This window comes from Syngnathus floridae, chromosome 21, assembly GCF_059516105.1.
Source record: "Syngnathus floridae isolate MCC-2025c chromosome 21, RoL_Sflo_1.0, whole genome shotgun sequence".
NCBI lineage: Eukaryota > Metazoa > Chordata > Actinopteri > Syngnathiformes > Syngnathidae > Syngnathus > Syngnathus floridae.
The window spans coordinates 9,869,736-9,894,992 of NC_142433.1; the positions used below are offsets into that span (position 1 = coordinate 9,869,736).

The 25,257-nt window shown below is 47.7% G+C and overlaps 1 protein-coding gene, 2 long non-coding RNA genes and 1 pseudogene across 3 annotated transcripts; 3 read left to right on the plus strand and 1 right to left on the minus strand.

The window, feature by feature from the left end:
• Positions 1 to 237: 237 nt before the first annotated feature.
• On the plus strand, positions 238 to 9,666 carry LOC148380532 (janus kinase and microtubule-interacting protein 3-like). The gene is made up of 15 exons (XM_088366108.1): positions 238 to 308; positions 5,674 to 5,818; positions 5,943 to 6,056; positions 6,288 to 6,443; positions 6,504 to 6,630; positions 7,485 to 7,555; positions 7,692 to 7,796; positions 7,940 to 8,053; positions 8,135 to 8,251; positions 8,435 to 8,497; positions 8,584 to 8,682; positions 8,764 to 8,997; positions 9,118 to 9,183; positions 9,234 to 9,313; positions 9,390 to 9,666. Exons 1-12 carry the CDS (start codon positions 238 to 240, stop codon positions 8,791 to 8,793), a joined length of 1,212 nt encoding a protein of 403 aa, XP_088222234.1. The 3' UTR covers positions 8,794 to 8,997; positions 9,118 to 9,183; positions 9,234 to 9,313; positions 9,390 to 9,666.
• Positions 9,667 to 12,995: 3,329 nt separating this feature from the next.
• LOC148380533 (uncharacterized) lies at positions 12,996 to 14,512 on the minus strand. Its single transcript, XR_015855147.1, has 3 exons — positions 14,362 to 14,512; positions 13,906 to 14,006; positions 12,996 to 13,428 (listed from the first exon to the last, which is right to left on the minus strand). It is a non-coding gene; the product is annotated as an uncharacterized LOC148380533 (long non-coding RNA).
• A 1,608-nt stretch (positions 14,513 to 16,120) lies between these two features.
• On the plus strand, positions 16,121 to 17,765 carry LOC148380534 (uncharacterized; annotated as a pseudogene).
• A 1,091-nt stretch (positions 17,766 to 18,856) lies between these two features.
• LOC148380535 (uncharacterized) lies at positions 18,857 to 19,670 on the plus strand. Its single transcript, XR_015855148.1, has 2 exons — positions 18,857 to 18,901; positions 18,981 to 19,670. It is a non-coding gene; the product is annotated as an uncharacterized LOC148380535 (long non-coding RNA).
• The last annotated feature ends 5,587 nt before the right edge of the window (positions 19,671 to 25,257 follow it).

Consider the following 25,257-nt stretch of genomic DNA (forward strand, 5'->3'; position numbering starts at 1 on the left):
GGCAGCGTGTGTGGCTCTCGACGCGGGATTTGCCGCTGCGAGCGGGATCCCACAAACTGGCGCCCCGCTTTGTTGGACCGTTCCCTATCCAGAAGGTGATTGGCCCGGCCGCAGTCCGTCTGCTCCTTCCAGACTCCATGAAGGTTCATCCCACGTTCCACGTGTCCCGTGTGCGGCCCATCCATGAAAGCGCGTTGGCGCCGGCGCCCGTTCCGCCGCCGCCGCCCCAGCTCGTCGATGGGGGCCCGGCTTACGCTGTCCGCTCCCTGCTCCGATCGCGGCGGCGTGGTCGGGGCCTACAATACCTCGTGGACTGGGAGGGTTATGACGACGCGCACCGCTCCTGGATTCCGAGCCGCTGGATACTCGACCGTTCGCTCATCACGGAGTTCCATCGCTGTCATCCGGACCAACCGGGTCCTCGGCGCGGGCGCCCAAGGAGGGACGGGGGGACCAGGGGTGAGGGTCCAGGGTGGTCTTGCCCACCGGTACCGGGGTCTTCTGCCCCCGCGCCCGTCGATCCTGCGTCTGGCGAGGTGTCGGACGTTTCAGCGGTGTGCTGACCCCTCCACCTGGCCACCCGGGGTATTGCCTTCCTTTTAGTTTTTTTTGTTTTGTTATTTTCAGTTCCTGGGGACGTCAGGAGCCGTCCCTTGTGGGGGGGGTTCTTTCACGTGCTGGTGCCACCTGCGACGGGACCACGCCCCCCTGTCAGTGGGATCACCGTCACCTGCCACGGGTTCATGGACAGCGCTATATCAGCGCCGCCAGCGCCGACCCGAGTGCCAGTCTGTCCCTTGATGCTGCTTCGCTCATCAATCCCGGAGAGAATTGACTCGCTTGACTACTCGAGACCCTCGCAGAATCGTTGTCCTCTCCAGCCCGATCGCCGCTCCAGCGCCAGCTGTTCCCATCATCCCCTTCAAATAAAGTCCGTCGTTACGCACTTGGCTGTACTGTCCGATCCTTAACACTCTAGCTGCCAAGAGCACTTTTTACTATGCACACCCAACCAGAGTGGCGGGAGGAGCACATTTCAGAAAACGTGCTCAGCTCGTCGAGAAAATGCGATTTAAGCAAAAAAATTAAAAATGCACCTAAAACCTAAACCAAACGTTGCAGGTGGTTATTTCTTCATGCGCAGTGGTCAACGCGGCACTCTCTAGCTGCCAAGAGTACTTTTTACTATGCGCACCCAACCAGAGTGACGGGAGGAGCACATTTCAGAAAACGTGCTCAGCTCGTCGAGAAAATGCGATTTAAGCAATAAAATTAAAAATGCACCTAAAACCTAAACCAAACGTTGCAGGTGGTTATTTCTTCATGCGCAGTGGTCAACGCGGCACTCTCTAGCTGCCAAGAGCACTTTTTACTATGCGCACCCAACCAGAGTTACGGGAGGAGCACATTTCAGAAAACATGCTCAGCTCGTCGAGTAAATGCGATTTAAGCTTATAAACAGCCGATCCGCTCAGCCGGAGCTATTTTCGGCCACCCGGCGCGTGCGCACGGCCTCCCTGTGGTCCCGGGCGGCGCGCGTGAGTGCGCGGCCCGCTGGAAGTCGAATGGGGCTCCGCGATCTCATCCGCGGTGCTTATAAAGTGCCGATCCGATCGGCCGGAGCTATTTTCGGCCACCCGGCGTGTGCGCACGGCCTCCCGGCTGTGCCGGGCGGCGTGCGTGAGCTCTTTGGCTGCTGGAAGTCGAATGAGTCTCCGCGATCTCATCCGCGGTGCTTCTACAGTGCCGATCCGCTCGGCCGGAGCTATTTTCGGCCACTTGGCGCATGCGCGCGGACTCCCGGTGGTCCCGGGCGGGGTGTGTGAGCACGCCGGCGTCCGGAAGTCGAAAAAGGTTCCACGATCTCCTCCGTGGTGATTATAAACAGCTGATCCGCTCGGCGGGAGCTATTTCCGGCCACTTGGCGCTTGCACACGGCCTCCTTAATGTGCCGGGCAGCGTGCGCGAGCTCGCAGCCTGCTGGAAGTCGAATGACGCTCCGCGATATCCTCCGCGGTGCTTATAAAGTGCCAATCCGCTCGTCTGGAGCTATTTCCGGCCACTGCGCATGCGCACGGCATCCCGGTGGTGCCGGGTGGCGGAGTTCATGAGGGCACCGGCCGCTGGAAGTCGAATGAGGCTCCGCGATCTCCTCCGCGGTGCTTATAAAGTGCCGATCAGCTCGGCTGGAGCTATTTTCGGCCACTGCGCATGCGCACGGCCTCCCGTGTGTGTCGGGCGGCGTGCGCGAGCTCGCCGGCTGCTGGAAATCGAATGAGGCTCCGCGATCTCCTCTGCGGTGCTGATAAACAGCCGGTCCGCTCGATGGGAACTATTTCCGGCCACTGCGCATGCGTACGGCCTCCCGGTGGTGCCGGGCGGCGCGCGTGAGTGCGCGGCCCGCTGGAAGTCGAATGAGGCTCCGCGATCTCCTCCACGGTGCTTATAAACAGCCGATCCGCTCGGCCGGAGTTATTTTCGGCCACGGCGCATGCGCATGGCCTCCCGGTGGTGCCGGGTGGCGTGCACAAGTGCGCTGGCTGCTGGAAGTCTAATGAGGCTCCGCGATCTCCTCCGCGGTGCTTATAAACAGCCGATCCACTCGGACAGAGTTATTTTCGGCAACAGCGCACGCGCACGGCCTCCCGGTGGAGCCGGGCGGCGTGCGCAAGTGCGCTGGCCGCTGGAAGTCTAATGAGGCTCCGCTATCTCCTCCGCGGTGCTTATAAACAGCCGATCCGCTTTGCTGCAGCGATCTCCGGCCACTGCGCATGCGCACGGCCTCCCGGCTGTGCCGGCTGGCGTGCGTGAGCTTGCCGGCTGCTGGAAGTCGAATGAGTCCCCGCGATCTCATCCGCGGTGCTTCTACAGTGCCGATCCGCTCGGCCGGAGCTATTTTCGGCCACTTGCCGCATGCGCAAGGCCTCCCGGCTGTGCCGGCTGGCGTGCGTGAGCGTGCCGGCTTCCGGATGTCGAAAAAGGCTCCACGATCTCTTCCGCGGTGCTTATAAACAGCCGATCCGCTCGGCTGGAGCTATTTTCGGCCACTGCGCATGCCCACGGCCTCCCGGATGTGCCGGGCGGCGTGCGCGAGCTCTCCGGCTGCTGGAAGTCGAATGAGGTAGTTACTCATAGTTACTCCCGCCATTTACCAGCTTAAAGTGTCATCGGACGCGCAGGAATGCGAGTGTGCGCTAAGTGCGAGAGGTGGTGTATTTACTCGCCGTGTCCGCTGGAGGGAGGCAGTTCCCCGCAACAGCGGCACCTGCGGCTTCCGAACGTCTTCCCGAGCGCTTGGAAGTCCGTGCAGGGGGAGAAGCGGGCCGTGCAAGGTAGCGGGTGGAGCTGGACAGTCACCGGCGCCCCTCATCGTATATTATTTTTAATATATATATATATATATATGACCTGACATGACTTAGACTTAGACAAACTTTATTGTCATCTTGTCTGCACATGGTGCATACAAAACGAAATTTCGTTGCATACGTCTTACAACAAAGTAGTGATATTGCAGTTGAATAGAAGTAACAAATCCTATGAAAAAAAAAAAAATATATATATATATATATATATATATATATATATATAGTTTTTTTTATATATATATATATATATATATATATATATATAAAAATATAAAAAATATATAGATAAAAAAAAAACTTTTCCTCACCCCCCGTGGGTGGTCTCTTTTTTCCCTTCAAGCTCGGGTCCTCTACCAGAGGCCTGGGAGCTTGAGGGTTCTACGCAGTATCTTTGCTTTTCCTAGTACTGCACTTTTCTGGACTGAGATGTCAGATGTTTTTCCTGGGATCTGTTTCAGCCACTCCTCCAGTTTGGGGGTTACTGCCCCTAGTGCTCCAATGACCACAGGTACCACTGAAGTCTTAACTCTCCAGGTCTTCTCCAGCTCTTCTCTGAGCCCTTGATATTTCTCAAGTTTCTCATGTTCCTATTTTCCTAATGTTACCATCATTTGGGATGGCTATGTCAACCACAACGGCTTTCCTCTGCTCTTTGTCCACCACCACAATGTCCGGTTGGTTCGCCATTACCATTCTGTCTGTCTGGATCTGGAAGTCCCAGAGGATCTTGGCTTGGTCATTCTCTACCACCTTTGGAGGTGTTTCCCACTTGGATCTTGGGACTTCCAGTCCATACTCTGCACAGATGTTCCTGTACACGATTCCAGCTACTTGGTTATGGCGCTCCATGTATGCTTTACCTGCCAGCATCTTACACCATGCAGTTATGTGCTGGATTGTCTCAGGACCTTCTTTGCACAATCTACACCTGGGGTCTTGTCTGGTGTGGTAGATTTGGGCCTCTATTGCTCTGGTGCTCAAGGCCTGTTCTTGTGCAGCCAGGATCAGTGCCTCTGTGCTGTCCTTCAGACCAGCTCTTTCTAGCCATTGGTAGGATTTCTGGATATCAGCTACTTCAGCTATGTTTCGGTGGTACATCCCATGTAGGGGCTTGTCCTCCCATGATGGTCCCTCCAGCACCTCATCTTCCTTTGATGCCCATTGTCTGAGACATTCACTGAGCACGTGATCCGTTGGGGCCTTATCCCTGATGTATATATATATATATATATATATATATATATATATATATTTTCATAGGATTTGTTACTTCTATTCAACTGCAATATCACTACTTTGTTGTAAGACGTATGCAACGAAATTTCGTTTTGTATGCACCATGTGCAGACAAGATGACAATAAAGTTTGTCTAAGTCTAAGTCATGTCAGGTCAGCTGTCTGGAGAGAGAGAGAAGTCAGGACCTGCCGGCGGAGCACCACCGTGCCACCGCCGCCATGACGGAACTCAAAAGCAAACTCCATGAGGAGAAGCAGAAAGAGTTAGCCGTTACCAGGGAGAGATTACTGCGGCAGCATGAAATGGAGCTGATGAGAGTGATCAAAATCAAAGTTGCAGAGATCCAGCGACTGAATGCCTTGGTCCTCAGCCTGAGGGACGGCTCCATGGACAAGGTGATCCGCTCAATCCGTGTCTGACTATCCGCACGCCACGTCGGGCTCCGATGCGGCCGCTACCGTATTGTGTAGCTTGTCCCCAGTAAGCGTCGCGGCGCTCCGTTGCGGTCTCAACGGCCCGGTGTGGCGCAATGTCTGCTCAGGTGAGGAGCGGGGGCGCTTTGCTGGCGGAGGTGGAGGAGACGCGGCGGTGTCGGGAGACCCAGTGGTGTCGCCTCCACCAGGAGCGCGGAAGAAGCCCTGGCAGCGGCCCAGCAGACCTGGCAGTCCCGAGCGGACGAGCTCCTCCCGATCGGCTCATCACCAGCATCGGGAGGAGCTGAGCCGAACCAAGTGAGACTGCGAGAGGGAGATCCGCTGACTGGTAGGACTGATCAGATGCGCGGTGCGTGGCTATGTTCCCAATTTCGTTGTATACCTGCAGTGCAATGACACCTAAGGCATTCTATTCTATTCTATTTTACAAGAAGAAAATGTCCGGTTGCTCGCTTCGCTTTTGTCACAGCACAGGTGTTCTAGTCGATTCAAGAAAAAATTGGTCGGTTGCTCTCTTTGTTTTTGTCACAATTCTGGCAAATGAGTTTGCCCGCCTGCCTGAGCGCTCTCCGTTTGTACATCCAGATGGATGAGATCAAGCTGAAAGACAGAGCGGTTAGTGTTTTGGATAAAGCCCTGGGGCCGGCCACGTCCACCGCCTTCAGCTGCAGACTCAGGCTGCCGAGCAGCAGATCGTTGTCCTGAGGGATTCCCAAAGGGCGGGCCTAAACTACCCTGGAAGTGGGGTCAACGCCGCTACTAGCAATCCTCTTCATAGCGTAAGCCACCTCATCACACACTTGCAGTACGCATGACTTAGTTTGTTGCTGGAGGAAGGTAGCACAAAAACAGTTTTGAACTTTGAACGAGTGGTTGTGTGTGTGTGTTGCGGGGCGTTTTCAGTCTCAGGAGGTTCGGGACACGCGACGGTTTCATCTGAAAATCGCTGAGCTCAGCGCAGTCATCAGGAAACTGGAGGATCGAAACGCCCTGCTTTCTGAAGAGCGCGATGAACTGGTAATTTATTGACGGCACGCTTGAAGGTTTGTGCTACGTTTGATGCGCGCCATCCAGCGAGGCACCCTTTGCGCTTGCTTATTAGTTGAGCAGTGCGGCGAGTCGGTTTCCTGGTAGATGTCTTTTATTGGGAGCCAATGCCACGATTCCGTTCAAACCGATGCAAAAGGAATGGATACGTTCTGGCCTGCGTGTTGTGCGTCTTTCACATCCCGCACTTCATGCTTGCAGCTAAAGCGACTGAGAGAAACAGAAAGCCAGTTTCTGCCACTCCTGTACAAAAACAAACGCCTGAGCAGGAAGAATGAAGAACTCTCGCTGGTGCTGTGTCGCCTTGAAAACAAAGTGCGCTTTGTCACCCAGGAGAACGAGGAGATGGCAAGCTTGGTAAGTCGACGCGGACAACGGCGGCGTGCCAACTGAGTCCACTGCATTTGTGTTCCACAGAGAAGGCCTAGTTCGCTCAATGACCTGGACCGCGGTTGCGGCCAGCAGGACGGTGAAATGGAGTTCCTTCAAGTTGTGGAGCAGCTGCACATAATGGACAACTTGTCCAAGGTCTTCAGGCAGGCACGTACGGCAGCGCCGCGCTCGCTCGCTGTCGCCAGGAAACCTTTTCCGTCCAAAGCTTGGCCGGCGGCCGCCATCCAAAAAATTGGCCCCTTAAATTCCGATCTTTCAAGCAGGAGCATTGTGCGCACGCGTTTGAACACGCTTTAGACTTGTTTTGCCGTTTTCAGCAGCTCAAAGCTCCCGTTTTGTCAGCGCCTTTGCCACTCGCTGTGCGCTGAAAACGACGGACTCGCCCAGCTGCTCAGCCTGTCAACCATGAGCCGCGAGCGCGACGTCATTGTCCTTAGGCAGCTAGTGGCAAAATGCACCCTGTTAGAGTTGCGCTCGCTCCAACTTATTTTGCAAGAACCACACGGGAGACAAGTAAGTTCTTTTGGACACCTGCAGGTGGAGAGTCCATCCGTTGTACGAATGAAGTCTGACTCTCGGCTCCTGCACAAGCATTTTTATTAAGAGAAACAGGGTGGGTGTAAGCGTGGATTGAATAGAGAAAGCCCTTGACCTCTAGTCAAAACATAGCAAGGGGTGTTTTACAACTTTGTGTAGGAAGTTGCTATCGCTTATGATAGGGATAAATAAGGGATAAATAATATTATTTATTACAGGTTGCAGTCAAAGTCAAAGCAACATAATCATACGATAAAGATAATCTGGAAAACCCTGACACACCCTGTAGTTGTCACTTTTGGAAAAGACGAGCGTCCCTCCAATCATCGCCGGTGACGTGTTTTTCAGGCTCTGGAGACAGGAGCTCATGTCAGAAATGTCATTGTGAGTCGCGTTTGTTTCAGCGCCGGAGCCGTTCGTTCCCTTTGCATCCAAAGAATCTCAAAGGCGGATTATTTGTGTCGACAGGAGAGAGATTTGCTGCTACGATACCGACGTCGAGTATCTCTGAGGAGGAACAAAGCGTGAGGTCCCGCAAGGTGAATCTGTTTGTTTGCGGCTGCTTGGTGTTGCGCAAGATGAAATGGCCTTTTTCTCGCTATCGTTCCTCTCGTCGATTCATCGTGAGGTGTCGCTTCAGTTTGTTCAGAGAGATGTTTGCTTCCGCGCCCTCAGGTCATCGAAACATTTTACGGCAACGACGAAGACGTGTTGGTGGACTCGGACGGATCGCCCTTGTCTTTTCACACCGACAGAACCCCCGACACGGAACCCGAAGAGGTAGCCCGCCATTTCTGCCAGCGTATTGGCGCCAAACATTCCTCTTCAGCCTGGAATCGGACTCGTCTTTGCGTCGCGGGTGCTTTGTCGCCGGTCTGACTGATTCTGGTACTAGTGCTGTGTTGCATTGGTGTGTGCATGAGGAGGCGGAGCTTCGCTACCGCCAGCTGACGCAAGAATATCAAGCGCTGCAACGAGCCTACGCTCTGCTAGCCCAGACCAGCGGAGGGGACTACGACGCCGAGAAGGAGATCAAGGTGGCGCCCCTTCCCGCAACCCCCGGCCGGGTCGCAGCCTCCCCGTTCTCACCCAGCCTCGGGTGTTCTCTTGTCTGAAAGGAGGAGGAGGAGCCTCCCTCCTCCTCCTTTCAGACCAGAGAAAAGCTGATGGTAGAAATGGGTCACTATCAAAGCAGAGTAGCAGATCTGGAGTCAGCGCTGAAGCAACAAGGACAGGTAAGCTCATCAATGAGCACACCTTTTTCTCAGACAACATAGCTACATTCTTCAGTCACTCATTCGTCTGGCATTACTGGACCACCCCCCCCCCCCCCGAACGTGGCTGGGAAAATGCGGAGAAAAGCAAATGTCATTTTCCAGTCAACCAAAGAATTTGTGGATGAAAATGACACATTCTAGAATGTCAAGTGGGTGGAGGAGAAGCAGCTGCTGCGTCAGAGCAATCAGCAGTTGGCCGAAAAGGTGACGGAAAGAAAGGCGCTGGGCGGAGTCGCTTGGCGTCACACCCGTCGGGAAGCCCCGCAGATGAGGTCTGACTGTCTTTTCAGGTCAGGCGGATGGAGGCGGAAGAAGCGCGTCTGAAAGAGCACATCCAGGATATCCGAGACCAAAACGAACTGCTTGAGTTCCGCATCCTGGAGCTGGAGGTGGGAAGACTCGCACAAGCGTGTTGAGGCCAGAGATGTGACAGACGGACGGACGAACGGATGCATGCCTCTGCCTTTCAGGACAGGGAGTGGCGCTCCCCCGTCTTGTAGTTTCTGCAAGTCCGTTTCCCAGACGGCCTCAGCCCTTTGCAGATCTACTGCGAGGCCAAGGGCGTGAGCTTACGTAAGGCGTCCCTCGCAACCCTAACCTTAACCCGAGGTCCCAGAACACCTTACATTGCTCCTTGCGCCTTTCCCCCGGACATCGTCATCAGTGATCTGATGAAGAAGCTGGACATCCTGGGCGATAACGCCGTAAGTGTATGTCGAACTCCTTATGTTCGCACTCCACGAGACTCGGCGGCTCAAATGTGACTTTTGGAAGGCTTTGCGCTGAAAGAAGCTTGTTGACGCTGTGCCTTTGGGCTCTTGCAGAATCTCACCAACGAGGAGCAGGTGGTCGTGATTCACGCCAGGACCCTTCTCACCCTAGCCGAGAAGGTAACGCGCACGTCCACGCACGCTCTCGCATTCTGCTTATGTGACAGCAGCCTTTCCTCAGTGGTTAGAATACATCAAAGTGACCAAGTCAGCACTTCAACAGAAGATGTTGGACATTGAAAGTGAGAAGGTAGACAGACACGCGACATCAGCCAAGGGGAACTCCGGCAATGTGCCCCAACAATTCTGACCTTGAGCTGTGCTAGGATATGTTCTGCAAGCAGAAGGGCTACCTGGATGAAGAGTTGGACTTCAGGAAGTGTTCCATGGACCAGGCTCATGAGGTAAGCCGCCCTCAAATCTCCCGCCGGACCACTGATGGACGAGGATTGCGGCCCAGAGGATCCTGGAGCTGGAGGCCATGTTGTACGAGGCGCTACCGCAGCGGGACTGCCCCGCCACGGACGGCGAAAAAGCCAGCCACGCTGGCGTGAATGACGTGCTGACGGCGGATCAGAGAGAAGAGCTTAGGAGCGCCGTGGACCAATGGAAGCGAGCCCTGATGTGCGAGTTAAGGGAGCGCGATGCTTGCATTGTTGGAAATAATATACTTTTTATCATTGGATTCTATGTAGCTACTTTTGTGTGCAAGATTCTCCACAGTATGTGTCCATCTGGCCTCGTGAAAATTACTTGGGGGCATATGGCCGGCTAATGACTGGAGTCATTAGCCGCGCTATACAATAAGCCCCACAGTTAGCTAGACATGTACAGATCATGAGATTGTCATGGGATGGCTGAAGCAGACAAAGGTCTTATTTAAGATGAAGTCATGAGTACGGCACAGCGATGTATTCCCTACGTCTTTGTTAAGCTAATGGTCATGAGACGTCCATACTGCCCCGTCCATAAGAGTATCCCCTTTGTTCTGTGGTAATGAGATATAACTATGGAATGTCCTTCCTGTTTGGAAACCTACTCGATCATGTACACTTGCCCCTTTGTTTCTCTCTCAATAAAAGGCACGGCTCAACTCAGAGCAGAGTGCGAATCTCAGCCACACTTGCTGCGTGTGTCTGGGGTGCGCCCTTCTGCGCAGGAGAAAACGCTAAGCCAAGAAAGACCTACCGTCTCTGAGATTGATTTCAGATAAATGTTGTCAACCCAACATTTTTGGGGGCTCGTCCGGGATTTCCTGAAAATCTGCTCGCTGATCCGAGGAGTGTTGAAGACGCCGAATCCGTGCACGGCAGGGGTCAAAGGATGCCTGAAGAAAGTCCTGGGGAGCGACGTTCATCCACCAGCACCTCTCGACGGTGACGATTGACGGAATCTTCAAGAGGAATCTCTCGGAGACTTGGTGAGATCTCTTCGTTGGCTGCGTGGTTGGGGTATTTCAGTCCCCAGAAAAAGGGTACCCGGGTAAGGGCGGCGGAGTCCTTGTTGTGAATTCCAAATAATAGGAATGCGGTATACAGATGTACTTGTAGACGTAAATACACCTCGTTCTGTTAAGAAAATTCCGTGGTGTGAATGGTAGCACGTATCACTCGGTATTGTGCTGCATGTAACATAGTGGGAAGAAATAACGAATTTCTGTGGAAGCACAGGCAAGAATTCCTCACCAGTAAATTGGTCGAAGCAGGAATTACCACAGAAAGTCGTTATCCCACGAAAGAAACATTCCAACTTTAGAAATCCCTAGGATTTGACAGTTGGACCAAATTGATTAAAATGGGGGGCCATCAAAGTGTTACTGACAAGGTATCAGGAGATGAAAAGTATATGTTAAATAACTTTCCAGACAGTATCGAATGGTTGACAAAATGGAACAAAAAGTATGGTGTGACTGGTCACCTTAAAGTAGATCAGTGGAAAAATGTAGTTGCCAAACTTGAGGCTAGTGTGATTATGAAAAAAGGAAAGAAAAAAGAAGAAAAGGAAAAAGAATTGGGATGTGCGAAGTTATGGTTAAAAGAGGCTGAAAAACGACGCATAGCTGGACTAAAAGCTAGAGAGGAACGAAAAGCACAACAAAATAAAATGACTGGTACAATTTGTTTTATCAAACCAGAGGACAATGAAGGACAAGGACGACAAAGACAGAGACAAAATGACGTGGCACCACAAGGACTTGACGGAGTGAATGGAGAAGCAGTTCAAGCTCAACCTGAGCATTCCAGTCTATATCCCACGAGGGAATTACAGGCCGCAGCTAGAGCTGAAGCCAGTGTGCCCCCACCCTATTCTGCGGTTTCTCAGCACACTAGACAAAAGACAAGACGAATGACAGTCCAGCCGCAGGCTGTCCCAGACAAAATGACTGAACTAACACGCGACAAATACTCAGACGAGGAAGGTGACGACCCGATAATGGGCAATTATCCCATGATTCAGGTCCCTAATCCAAATGCCGACGGACCAAATAATCAACACATGTACGTGTTTCGACCTTGGTCAAACAGAGAGTGCAGAGAAGCTGTTGAGGGAATCCCTGATCCACAAGAGGATGTAGAATCCTGGATCAGAGACATGGAAGGAGTAATACACTCATAAAGATTAAATGGTAGGGAGGCAGGAGAAGCTTTCCAGTGCTCCATCCCTCGTTTATGGGGAAGAGTGAGGGGAGATTACACAGGTAGAACTAATCAAGGGGAAGTTTTCCAATACCCAAATGATGGAGAATTAAGAGGTCCATATTTGGCTCAATTAAACGCTTTATGGGACCGATGTAGAACAACATTTAGGAGAAAAGCTGATTATGGACGTTTGGCAGGGATAAAACAAAAATTGGGTGAGGATGTTGATGACTTTAGGGTGAGATTTGAAAAAGAATTTAGAGTTCACAGTGGAATTCCCGCAGACGACCAAGACGCAGGCCCCTACCAACAACAATTAAAAAATGCCCTTTTAAATGGAATGGAATCCAAAATCAGTGAATGGATTCGGAAACACAATGTAGAGGTAGACACAGCTAGTGTTTCCACTGTAATGCAATGGGCTAGACATGCTGCTAAAATTGTAAAGAAACCTAAAACTCCAACAGGGTCAGCTGGAGTTTTTTGGGCAGACGCGGACTGCATAGAAGAATCAGAATTCTTCTATCAGAACCACCTGCCCTATCGAGGCCGAGGTGGACGCAGAGGAAATTTCAGGGGGAGAGGTAGAGGATCAGCATCCAAAAATCCTCCCCGCTGGTCTGGCGACCCCAATGCCTGCTGGCATTGTGGAGAAAAAGGCCACTGGGCCAAAGAATGTCCTAAAACGAAAAAAGGACCGCGGCCAGAACAGAGCGCATGACTAAATGTTGAAGACCGGCATTGAGTCACTTAAAAGAAAAACCATTAATAGATTTAATTGTTGATGAAGAAAAAGTATTTTTTTTGTGTGATTCTGGCGCCTGTACATCAGTTTTAAGACACAAAGTTAAGGGCCTGACCACTGGAAAACAGTCAATTTGGGTCAAAACAGCTAATGGTCAGACATACTTGGAACATATGACCCTACCACTAAAGGTTAAAGATCCAGAAACAGGCAGCGTGATTTCAGCACCAGTTGTCTATTCACCACACTGTCCTGTAAATCTCCTGGGAAGGGACTTAATGTCAGCCCTGGGCATAGCTGTGTTCCCACTAAAAGATGGGATGACAGCAGCCAGAGTGCCACACCTCTTACTCACAGAGGATGATGAAGCCGTTTACTATTCACTTGATTTCCCACACTCCCTCTGTGACCGAGAAATTGCAGATCTGATCAAATTTGCAAAATCCTCTATTTCTGATTTACAAGATGAAATGCAGTACACCAAATTACATGTCACAATGAAAGTTTCACCATGTACAGATAGTGAATATAGTGAGGAGTTCCTAAACCAGCCCTCCGTTCCAGTGTCCATTGACGATATATATTCTGATCACATATCATTTGCAGGTGCCACAGTAATCTTACCTACAAATCTAAAAACCATGTATAGAGGAGGGTCAATGCCCCACGTGTCACTTTTGAAACCAGAACATATTAAGTGGAAAGACACTGGTCCGAAGCTAAAAATAGCTGTCACAGCAACTGATTATAAGCCTTGTGAAATGGGATGGGAAGCTCCAAGTTGCGAATACAGCCCAAGCTGTGACATGTATAGACATAAATTTTGCATGTTATTCACAGCTACCCCAAAAATCCATGCCCTAGAATGACAGACAGCAACAATTGCATTTTCAGAAGAGGATGAAAAAGATTTGAAGAATGTAGATCCTGCTGTGTGGGCCACGGGCCCGACGGATGTTGGTCTGATTACAGCCATTCCACCTGTGGAAATTAAACCGATATCTTCTTACAGACCCAGAGTAAAACAGTATCCTCTGAAGCCTGAAGCTTCTATAGGCATTGAACCAGTCATTAAAGACCTATTAAAAGCAGGAATAATTAGGAAATGTAATGACTCTCCATGTAATACACCTATATTCCCAGTTCAAAAAGCAGAGGCATCAAAGTGGAGAATGATCCAGGATTTGAGAGCTGTAAATGATGCAGTGCAGACCAGAGCACCAAATGTTCCTGATCCGCACACATTACTAAATTCATTACAGCCAAATAGGACTCATTTTACAGTGATTGATTTAAGTAATGCATTTTTCTCTATTTCTGTTGCTGATGATTCTCAATATTGGTTCGCATTCACCTATAAGGGTCAGGGGTACACCTATACCAGATTACCACAAGGTTTTACCGATAGCCCAACCATTTTCACACAGGCTATCATGAACTGTATGGCTGGTTTCACACCTTCATCTGAGAGCCAAGTACTGGTCTACGTTGATGATATTTTAATTGCTTCAGAAACAAAGGAAGCATGCAGACAGGATTCCCTCCGCCTTCTGCAACACCTAGGCCAGACAGGAAATAAAGTCAGCAAACAGAAGTTACAATGGGTAAAACCAGAAGTAAATTATCTTGGTCATACACTCTCAGCAAAGGGAAGAGCGGTACAACAGGGCAGGAAACAAGCTATATTAGACACACCACGACCTGTCACAAAGAAACAACTTATGTCTTTCTTAGGACTATGTAATTACTGCAGAGCATGGGTTCCATTCTATGCTGAAATGGCTCAACCACTGATAGAGGTAGCTCATGGACAGCTATTAGCACTCAAAGATAAAATCACATGGACACCAGAAGCAGAAGAAGCATTCACAAAATTGAAAATGGCATTGGTTCAAACAACAAATTTGATCCTACCTGATTATAGCAAAAGGTTTATGCAAACAGTGGACTGTAAAGATGGGTTTATGACATCAGTGCTGACTCAACAACACGGTATGAAATGGCTACCAATAGCTTTCTATTCCAAAAGACTTGACCCTGTAGCTAGAGCTTTGCCACCATGTGTTCAGGCTATATGTGCCGCCGCAATGGCAGTAGAATAGTCAGCAGATGTTATCTTGTTCCATCCCACAGACCTGTTTGTACCACATGCTGTTGATGTGTTGCTACTTCAAAGTAAAATGAATATGCTGTCTCCAGCCAGGCATTTGTCCTACACAGCTCTGTTGCTGTCACAGCCACACATAACCATTAAACGCTGCACTATATTAAATCCAGCTACTTTACTCCCTACACCAAATGATGGTATACCTCATAATTGTGTAGAGGAAACTGAACAACTGCAGCTGCTCAGAGCAGATCTGTCAGACACACCACTCACCTCAGGTAAAACGTGGTTTGTAGATGGATCTTGCTCAAGAACACCAATAGGAAAAACGCAGACAGGTTATGCTGTAGTGGAAAACCCAGATACAGTGATAGAAGCGGCAACGCTTCCTTCGCATTTCTCAGCTCAAGCAGCTGAAATCATTGCACTGACCAGAGCATGCACTCTAGCAGATGGACAAGACCTGACTGTATACACAGACAGCCAGTATGCATTTTCAACAGTTTTTTTTTATTTTGCAAAACAATGGGAAAGGCGTGGAATGATAACTTCAACAGGAAAACAAATAACACATGCACAACTTCTAATCCAGCTCCTCCAGGCAGTAATGTTGCCCACAAAGCTTGCAATTTGCAAATGCGAGGCACACACACGGAGGAAAGACTTGGTATCACTGGACAATGCCCTAGCAGATAAAATAGCAAAGGAAGCTGCTACAGGCAAATATGGAACCTCAGATCTATTTCTGAGCTTGCCGTCAGATAAGGAGGAACTAATAAATACACAGATTCTGCATGATATGCACCATTTAACCCCTAAACAGGAACAGAAAATGTGGATAGCTAAAGGTGCACAACTGACAGACAAAGACATATACGTTGTAAATGATAAGCCTGTTTTCCCTAAATCCCTTTTTAAAGCAGCTGCGATTTCGACACATGGAAGTACTCATGTGTTGACAGGGGGGATGCAGGAGCTAATATCACAACACTTTACAACATATGGTTTCAATTTGTACTCAAAACATTTTTGTAGAGCATGTGAAGTATGCATAAGAAATAATCCACAAGGGAACGTAAGGCCAAAAAGCGGAAAATTCCCGGAACCAACATACCCGTTTCAAATGTTGCATATGGACTTCATAGAACTAAACAGGTGTGGACTGTACAAATACTGTTTAGTCCTAATCGATTCCTTTTCAAGGTGGACAGAAATAGTCCCAGCAAGAAATGCAGATGCTATAACAGTAGCAAAGGCTATTTGCAAGACCATCATTCCCAACTATGGCATCCCAGAGATCATTTACAGCGACAATGGGCCACATTTTGTCAATTCAGTCAATTAACAAAATGGCTGAACATTTGCAGATTACATTAAAAAATCATTGTTCCTATCATCCATCGAGCGCTGGCCTTGTTGAAAGGACCAATGGAACAATTAAAAATAGACTAACCAAATGCATGGCAGAAACAGGAAGACCATGGCCCGAATGTCTAGATTTGGAAAAACTCTATATGAGGATTACGCCCTGTAGCAAGGGTTTAATCCCTTATGAGATCATTCATGGCAGAGCATACAGGCTCCCTCTGTTCTCACATGATCTAGACATAGCCACAGAAGAGCTAACTTTAGCTGACTACATGATCAAAACCATGCAAATGAAAGAAGTCTCTAATGCAAATTTACTGCCCTCCACTCCTTTATCCCCACAGGATGACTCAGCGAAACCAGGCGACTGGGTTTTCATCAAAGTAATCAAGAGAAAGACGTGGTCTTCACCCCGGTGGGAGGGACCATTCCAAGTCCTACTCGCCACACCCACCGCTGTCAAGATTGCAGAAAGACCCACCTGGATACATCTCAGCCACTGTAAGCTGCAGAGAGTGCTTGACCCCTAGGCCCCGGTCAGGACGAAGTCTGGCTACAAAGGGGGTGTCAATTATAGTTTGGCATCAGTCTCAAACCGGTGAAGATCTAAGAATCCTGACCATTTAGCTCCCTGGGGGTTCAGGTGGCTCTGTGGAACTGAACAGAAAATGGCACTCAGAGGAGTGCTTGTCTGTGCTGTGGCTGTAGCATGCTTGCCGATGACATGGAGTGTCCAGGGTCCCCAAGGGGAAAGGGGAACTCCCACCCGAATCAAGAGAATGACGACCGAACTGTTGACAAAGTATATAACGATAAACCCAGATATACCACATGCAGACAACATGTGGTACCAGTATGTGTCAATGTTGGCCAAAGCATCCAACCAAACTGAATGTTACGTATGTTCCATAATGCCACGATCAAGTCAACAGCCCGTCCTACATGCCCGACCGATGCCAGAGAAAAATGGATGGTGTTTCGCATTACTAAGGGCTTTTGGGTTTAATCCCCTCGAAGGACTGAAACGGTCAGGAATTACCGATGCACAACTGGCCACCCATCCCTGTTACAACATCTCCAGGCCATTCACAATAGTGGCAAAAAGTTCTGTTGCCACACCCGCTCCAGTGACTCTCGAAGTGAGTAAAGCCATCTCACATCCCTTGTGCTTCCGACGAAGACGTGTTGATGGAATAAAGGTGGGAGATACAAAGCGCTGCATCACCACCGCACTTCTAGAAGATACCGGCGAGACCTCGATGAATACCACAGTAGCAATCAGACAAATCCTAGCAGGAGGCGAAAATCCCCATTCTATCATCGAAGGGGGATGGTGGCTCTGTGGTCGCCGAGGCTACGCAGTCCTTCCCGGACAATGGGATGGCACATGTGCCCCCGTATATGTGTCAGATCACACTGTGTTCCTCAGTCTGACACATTTTCAGGAACATCATCAACGAAAGACCCGTGCAGCTGTGGCTCCCACCTTCCGTCCCTACGACAGTGTCTGGGGCTCAGACGTACCAGATGAATACAAGCTTTGGAGCACAGGACAAAAGGTGGCGCTCACACTCTTTCCACAGGCGGGTGTGGCTAAAACTATTCTCAGAATAGAAACCATGGACTACAGGTTGAAGAGCTTTGCCAATTTTACTCTTGAAGCCCTTACAGGTTACCAGACAGAGCTGCAGGCTCTGAGACTAATGGCACTACAGTCCCGAATGGTTTTGGACCTCCTGACTGCCGAAAAAGGAGGTGTGTGTGAAATAGTTGGTACTTCCTGTTGTACCTACATCCCAGGAGAAAATGACACCCACATCGAATATGCGCTACAAGGACTTCGGAACCTCCGTAAAGCTATGTCCCAAGATGAAGCTCCAGCCAAGCATGCCCATCCCTTTTGGTGGCTGTTTTATGGTGATTGGAGGCAACTTCTCTTGAAGGTTGCAATTGTTTTAGTTGCCATACTGTTATTTCTCTGTATTTTTACATCGTGCATCATACCTTGTATTCGTCACATGATGACTAAAATGTTGACATCAGCGTTTGCTGTCCAGAATATCATGTTGGTCCAGCGTGAACAAGATGAGTGGGACCACCTTGCGTAAATCACCTACCTGTCTATTTTTCTTCCTATTGATGATCCAAAAGAAAAAAAGGGAAAAAACATTCCATTATGACGAACTCAGCCAAAGCCGAATGGAGAGCTGTAGTTCTGATAAACTCTGGAATATGAACTTTCATGCTTTTTGATGATACTATACTATATTGTGTAAGCATATATTCATTTATATACATATGTAGTTATTAGTTGATGTTTTGTTTTCCCATGAATTCCAATGTTAAAACAGGAGGGAATGTTGGAAATAATATACTTTTTATCATTGGATTCTATGTAACTACTTTTGTGTGCAAGATTCTCCGCAGTATGTGACCATCTGGCCTCGTGAAAATGACTTGGGGGTATATGGCCGGCTAATGACTGGAGTCATTAGCCGCGCTATACAATAAGCCCCACAGTTAGCTAGACATGTACAGATCATGAGATTGTCATGGGATGGCTGAAGCAGACAAAGGTCTTATTTAAGATGAAGTCATGAGTACGGCACAGCGATGTATTCCCTACGTCTTTGTTAAGCTAATGGTCATGAGACGTCCATACTGCCCCGTCCATAAGAGTATCCCCTTTGTTCTGTGGTAATGAGATATAACTATGGAATGTCCTTCCTGTTTGGAAACCTACTCGATCATGTACACTTGCCCCTTTGTTTCTCTCTCAATAAAAGGCACGGCTAAACTCAGAGCAGAGTGCGAATCTCAGCCACACTTGCTGCGTGTGTCTGGGGTGCGCCCTTCTGCGCAGGAGAAAACGCTAAGCCAAGAAAGACCTACCGTCTCTGAGATTGATTTCAGATAAATGTTGTCAACCCAACATGCATCCTCCAAGAGAGAATGGATCTGCTGCACAGCGCGCAACAGGTAAGGGCCCAAAGCCAGCCCGGCACTTACTTGCACGCTTACTGGCTTTTGAAGGCCACTTTCCATTTGTCCGTCCTAGAGGAACAAAGAGCTGAAAGAATTAATCGAAGCTCAGAAGAGACAAATCAAACAATTAGAGGAGAAGTTTCTGTTTCTCTTTCTATTCTTCTCCTTGGCCTTCATTCTGTGGACCTAACACCAGCTGGTGAGTGAGCTCCAGCGGCACCGCACTCGACACCTCCGATACACTGCCAGCCGGTCTCAGACGTTGGCAGACGCTCCGATGCCGACGTATACCCCCCGCCACGGTGACAGAGGCACCGCGTCACACCGGCGCTCATCCAATCAGAAGGCAGGAAAGGCAAATTCACATGCAGGGCACTCTTGAACCAGAAGAGAGCGCCACAAAAAACGGTTGTTGCCCCAAACGCGCACTAAAAAGGGTCAGAATAACAAGAGTCCCACCGGCCAGCCGGGGCCACCCGTCCATCCATTTCTTCAGGGGGGAAAAAATTGGAGTCACCGGTGAGTACATTTTGCATTTAGCTCTGCTTTTCTGCTTCTGTCTTCAAGTGTGTGGCATCCTGCGACCAAAGATTCAGCCAACCCCAAAGCGGTTGACCTCAACGTCCCACCACCATGCCTACCAGAGCAGGTGACGTGATGCTTTGGACATCCTTCCGTCTCAGATGCCCAAAAGTACTCTTTGCCACATCTGCGGCAATACGGTGTCTTTTCAAAGGTGCAAATAAATCCAGCGTGGGCGGAACACGCACGTCTTCGGTTTTTCCCGCTTTGTTTGTGTTACAGCTGTTGTGAAAATTTTATACAAATAAAGTTGTATAGTACAGGTTTGGCCAAGCCGCAATTCCCGAACCGCATGCGGCTCTTTGCTTGGATTCATCCGGCTCTTTTATGTTCATATCAACGTTTGTGTGTGTGTGTGTATGTGTGTGTGTGTCGGGGGGGGGGGTTGTGCGTGTTGGCTTCACTTGAGTTCAATTTGGTATTTTGGTCAAAAGCGCATGTGGTGAAATTCCACAAAGTAGGATGGGCAAACACATTCCAGTAAACTATTAGTGTCAATTGGGCTCTCGAAATGGCAGGGAAAAGATGCACAGCAAAACGGAAATATGTAGATGAACACAGGACGTTTTTATCAGAATGGGGAAAGTTTCTATTTTTTGTTGAACGTGATGGCAAACCATTCTGCCTGATATGTCAGAACTCAGCGCATTTCAAAGATTCAAATCTTCAGCGCCATGCACTTCAGCTCACTCCATGACTAACATTGATCAGGCGTCGAACCCGCAACATCATGCTTAAGAGGTGGCCATGCTAACCAGTGCGCCATTATGTCAACGCATAATAACTGTAAGTCTACTGATCAAAACAGCGGTTACTATATGACGTCGCTACGTCGTGGTCAAGTGACGCAGACAAGACATCAATGGACGGACCTTCCTCCGAAATTAGAATCCGTGGGCAGAGTTAACTTGTTTAAAAGGGAGTGGGCAGAAGAAATATTTAATTTATTTAAATCTATTTTGAGTGCACACCATTATGCCAATGCATAACAACTGTAAATGTACTAAACAAAACAGCGGTTGCTATATGACATCTGCCACGTTGTGGTCACGTGACAGACGTGACGTCGATGGGCGAAACTTCCGCCGGAATTCAAATCCGCGGGGAGAGTTAACTTGTTTAAAAGGGAGTGGGCAGAAGAATTATTTAATTTATTTAAATCTATTTGGAGTGTGCGCCATTATGTCAATGCATAACAACTGTAAGTCTACTAAACAAAACAGCGGTTGCTCTATGACGTCTGCCACGTCGTGGTCACGTGACGCGGACGTGACGTCGACGCCTACTTTACATCCCACCGATCACAGGACCCCTCGGCTGCATAACCGCGCCCCCTTCCCAACCAATCGGATTTGCTATAAGCGAAAACGACGCCAATGGGCGGGACTTCCACCAAAATTTAAATCCGTGGGCGTGGCTCGCAACAGGAAGTAGGAAAATGGCGGCGATGTTGACAAAGACACAGCGGATGGTAACATACGACTAACGAGAGAAATATTTGTATTTTCTGCTTGCAACTGGACCGTCCAGAGCGTTCACGGTAAGTACAACTCATCGTTTTTAAAAAGAAGTACTTTTGTTGCCCTGAAAAGCGAGTGAGTGTGGCGTTTGGGGGGAACGTCGAATTTCGACGATTATTTCGACTGGTCAACGGTTGTAAATGATTGCGTTGATTAAAAACTTTATTTAACTCTACTCTTAACTTTGCCGTTTCAGATATGCGGGTATTACACCGCGGAAATGACGTCAATAGGCGGAACTGTCGCCAAAATTCAAATCTGTGGGCGCAATGGCCTTGAGCGAGACAACGGATACAAACACGACGACTATCAACAGAAATATCTTTATTTTCTGCTTGCAAGTGGACCGTCTAGAGCGTACACGGTAAGTACAACTCATTGTGTTTAAAATATTTAATTTTTCATTTCCTTCCTTTAGGTTCCACGGTGTTTGTTGGCTGTAAGTTTTCCACTGCAAGAAGAGGCTCGTATCATTGACCAGGAGTGAGCTACAAGTATCATTGACCAGGAGCGAGCTACAATGGTGAGTAGCCATAACATTTATGTTAAACACTTCCTATTTCATGTCTCACAGTACTTGATTTAACAAATAAACATAAATAAATACAGTGTGAGCACTGAAGTTAACATATGTGATTATACTGCCTAATCTGTCACCGGGTATATTGTTGCAAAGTAATATAAGATCCAAAGTTGTAATTCAGAATAGTTTTCAAAAGAAGGCCATTAGAATTATATACAAGTCTGATTACCCTGAACATAATAACAAGCTATTAATTAAATCACAAATTCTTCAATTCAAAAATTTGGTAGATTAACAGACAAATAATGTCTAACAGTAATTGATTTAACACATCACGATAAGTAGATTGAGTGTGGGCACTCTCAAGTTAACATATGTGATTATACTGCCTAATCTGTTACAGAGTATGTTGTTGCCGAGTAATGTAGAATAGATCCAAAGTAGTAATCCAGAATAGTTTTGAAAAGGCCATTAGAATAATAAGCAAATCTGATTACCTTGAACATAATAACAAGCTAAGTGTTTAATATGTCCTATGAAGTCAAAATTGGGCACCATCATGTGGTGAAATTTGGAATTGCATCACATCCAATTTTGCCTGGGAACAAACAGATTAAATAAATCTTAGTTTTGAATAAGCCACACCTTCTCAAACAAGTAAACTCTGCCCATTTTGCACAGTAGATGTTCTGTTAATATCTAGTATTTATACAAAGTCATAATTTAAATTGCTTTCAACCTTCATTCATCGGTTCAACCAACATTACTCGCTCTTATTACCAATTTGTATTGATTTAACTAAGCGGTTAATACTTCCTATCAGGTCTCAAGTCAAGATTTGGCAAAATACAATTTCAGCAAATCCAATTTTGCTAGGGAACAAAAATAGATTAAATAAACTAAATAAGTCTTCTTCTCATTAAATAAATCAGAAAAGTTTGTCTTGTAACCAGTCCTCTTCAAACAAGTAAAGTCTGCCCATTTTGTGCCATAGATTTTGTGTCTATGCCTAGTATTTATACAAAATCAATTTAAACAGCTTCTTTCCTTCATTCACTTTGGAAATTTGGAATTGCAGCAAATCGAATTTTGCCAGGGAACAAAAATAGATCAATTAAACTAAATAAGTCTTCTTCCCATTAAATAAATTAAAAAGTATGTCTTGTAACCAGTCCTTTTCAAACAAGTAAAGTCTGCCCATTTTGTGCCGTAGATTTTGTGTTTATGCCTAGTATTTATACAAAATCATAATTTAAAGGACTTCATTCCTTCATTCACTTTGGAAATTTGGAATTGCAGCACATCAAATTTTGCCTGGGAAGAAAAGTAGATTAAATAAATTTAATAAGTCTTACTACTTCCCATTAAATAAATTAAATACGTCTTACTTGTTCCCACTCCTTTTCAAAAAAGTAGTTTAAAACGAGGGCCCTTCACTCAACCTTTAACCCTATTTCTTCACCTTCTAGACTAAGTGTTAAAGGCTAAATGTTAAAGGCTAAGTGTTAGAGGCTAAGTGCCAGAGGCTATTCGCCAGAGGCGAGTTTTTGTGGGCTGAAGTTTTAGTGGGGTTAGTGTGAATACAATCCAAAAGAATACAACAGAATACAATACAATAGAATATAATACATAGATTAAATTCAATAGCTCTTACTACTTCCCATTAAATAAATTAAATACGTCTTACTTGTTCCCAATCCTTTTCAAAAAAGTAGTTTAAAACGAGGGCCCTTCACTCAACCTTTGACCTCAACCCCGCACGTCACATTGTGTTGTATCTGTGAATGTTGGTTGTGGCCAAATGATAGTTTTCTTTCATTCGTTTAGGTTCCACGGTGTTTGTTGGCTATATGTTTTCCACTGTCAGAAGGATGAAAATACAAAGTACAACGCTTGGACGTGGGCGAAGACGTCACCGGTGAGTCCTTCCTTCCTATTTATTTACCTTCTAGGTGCTAGAGGCTGAGTGTTAGAGGCTAAGTGTTAGAGGCTAAGTGTTAAAGGCAACACAATACGAACAACACAACACAATACGAACAACTCAACACAATACGAACAACACAATATGAACAACACAACACAATACGAACAAAACAACACAATACGAACAACACAACACAATACGAACAACACAACACATTACTATCAACACAACACAATACGAACAACACAACGATACTGCACTGAACAACACGATACCGCACTGAACAACATGATACCGCACTGAACAACACGATACCGCACTGAACAACACCATGCCGCACTGAACAACACCATGCCGCACTGAACAATACGATCCCGCACTGAACAACACCATGCCGCACTGAACAACACCATGCCGCACTGAACAACACCATGCTGCACTGAACGACACCATGCCGCACTGAACGACACCATGCCGCACTGAACGACACCATGCCGCACTGAAAGACACCATCCCGCATTGAACAACACCATGCCGCACTGAACAACACCATGCCGCACTGAACAACACCATCCCGCACTGAACAACACCATGCCGCACTGAACAACACCATGCCGCACTGAACAACATTATGCCACACTGAACAACACCATCCTGAACTGAACAACACCATCCCGCACTGAACAACACCATCCCGCACTGAACAACATTATGCCGCACTGAACAACATTATGCCGCACTGAACAACACCATCCAGCACTGAACAACACCATGCCGCACTGAACAACACCATGCCGCACTGAACAACACCATGCCGCACTGAACAACACCGTGCCGCACTGAATACCACCATGCCGCACTGACCAACACCATCCTGCACTGAACAACACCATGCCGCACTGAACAACACGATGCCGCACTGAACTACACCATGCCGCTCTTAACAACACCATGCCGCACTGAACAACACCATGCCGCACTGAACTACACCATGCCGCACTGAACAACACGATGCCGCACTGAACAACACGATGCCGCACAGAACAACACGACGCCGCACAGAATAACACAATACCGCACAGAACAACACAATACCACACAAACAGTTTTAGATAATATTATGTCGCAGTCATGTGACGCGGACATGACGTCAATAGGCGGAACTCACGGCAAAATTATAATCCGTGGGCGTGACTTGCAACAGGAAGTAGGAAAGCGGCAATGCTGGCAAACAAGACACAGCGGTTAGTAACACGACGACTAACAAGACAAATATTTTTGTTTTCAGCTTGCAACTTGACCGTCTAGGGCGTACAAGGTAATTACAACTCATTGTTTTGAAAAATATGTTTTTTTTGTGTAGCCCTGAAAAGCGAGGGAGTGTGGCGTTTGGGGTGGAACGTCGAACTCGGCGTCTGCTTCCAGCCACAGACGCCAAATTTCGACGATTATTTCGACTGGTCAACGGTCGTAAATTATTGCGTTGATTAAAAACTTTATTTAACTCTACTCTTAACTTTGCCTTTTCAGATATGCGGGTATTACACCGCGGAAATGACGTCAATAGGCTGAACTCTCGCCAAAATTCAAATCTGTGGGCGCAATGGCCTTGAGCGAGACAACGGATACAAACACGACGATTATCAACAGAAATATCTTTATTTTCTGCTTGCAAGTGGACCGTCTAGAGCGTACACGGTAAGTACAACTCATTGTGTTTAAACAGATTTACGTTTGTGAATGTTGGTTGAGGCTAAATGTTAATGTTTGATTTCATTCCTTTAGGTTCCACGGTGTTTGT

Bases quoted from the DNA above. Each gene is read 5' to 3' on its own strand.
- LOC148380532 (XM_088366108.1), top strand. From the start codon at position 238: ATGGGGGCCCGGCTTACGCTGTCCGCTCCCTGCTCCGATCGCGGCGGC. The intron at 309-5,673 runs GTGGACTGGGAG...TTTTGGATAAAG, and splicing joins GTCGGGGCCTACAATACCTC to CCCTGGGGCCGGCCACGTCC. The intron at 8,054-8,134 runs GTGGCGCCCCTT...CTTGTCTGAAAG, and splicing joins ACGCCGAGAAGGAGATCAAG to GAGGAGGAGGAGCCTCCCTC.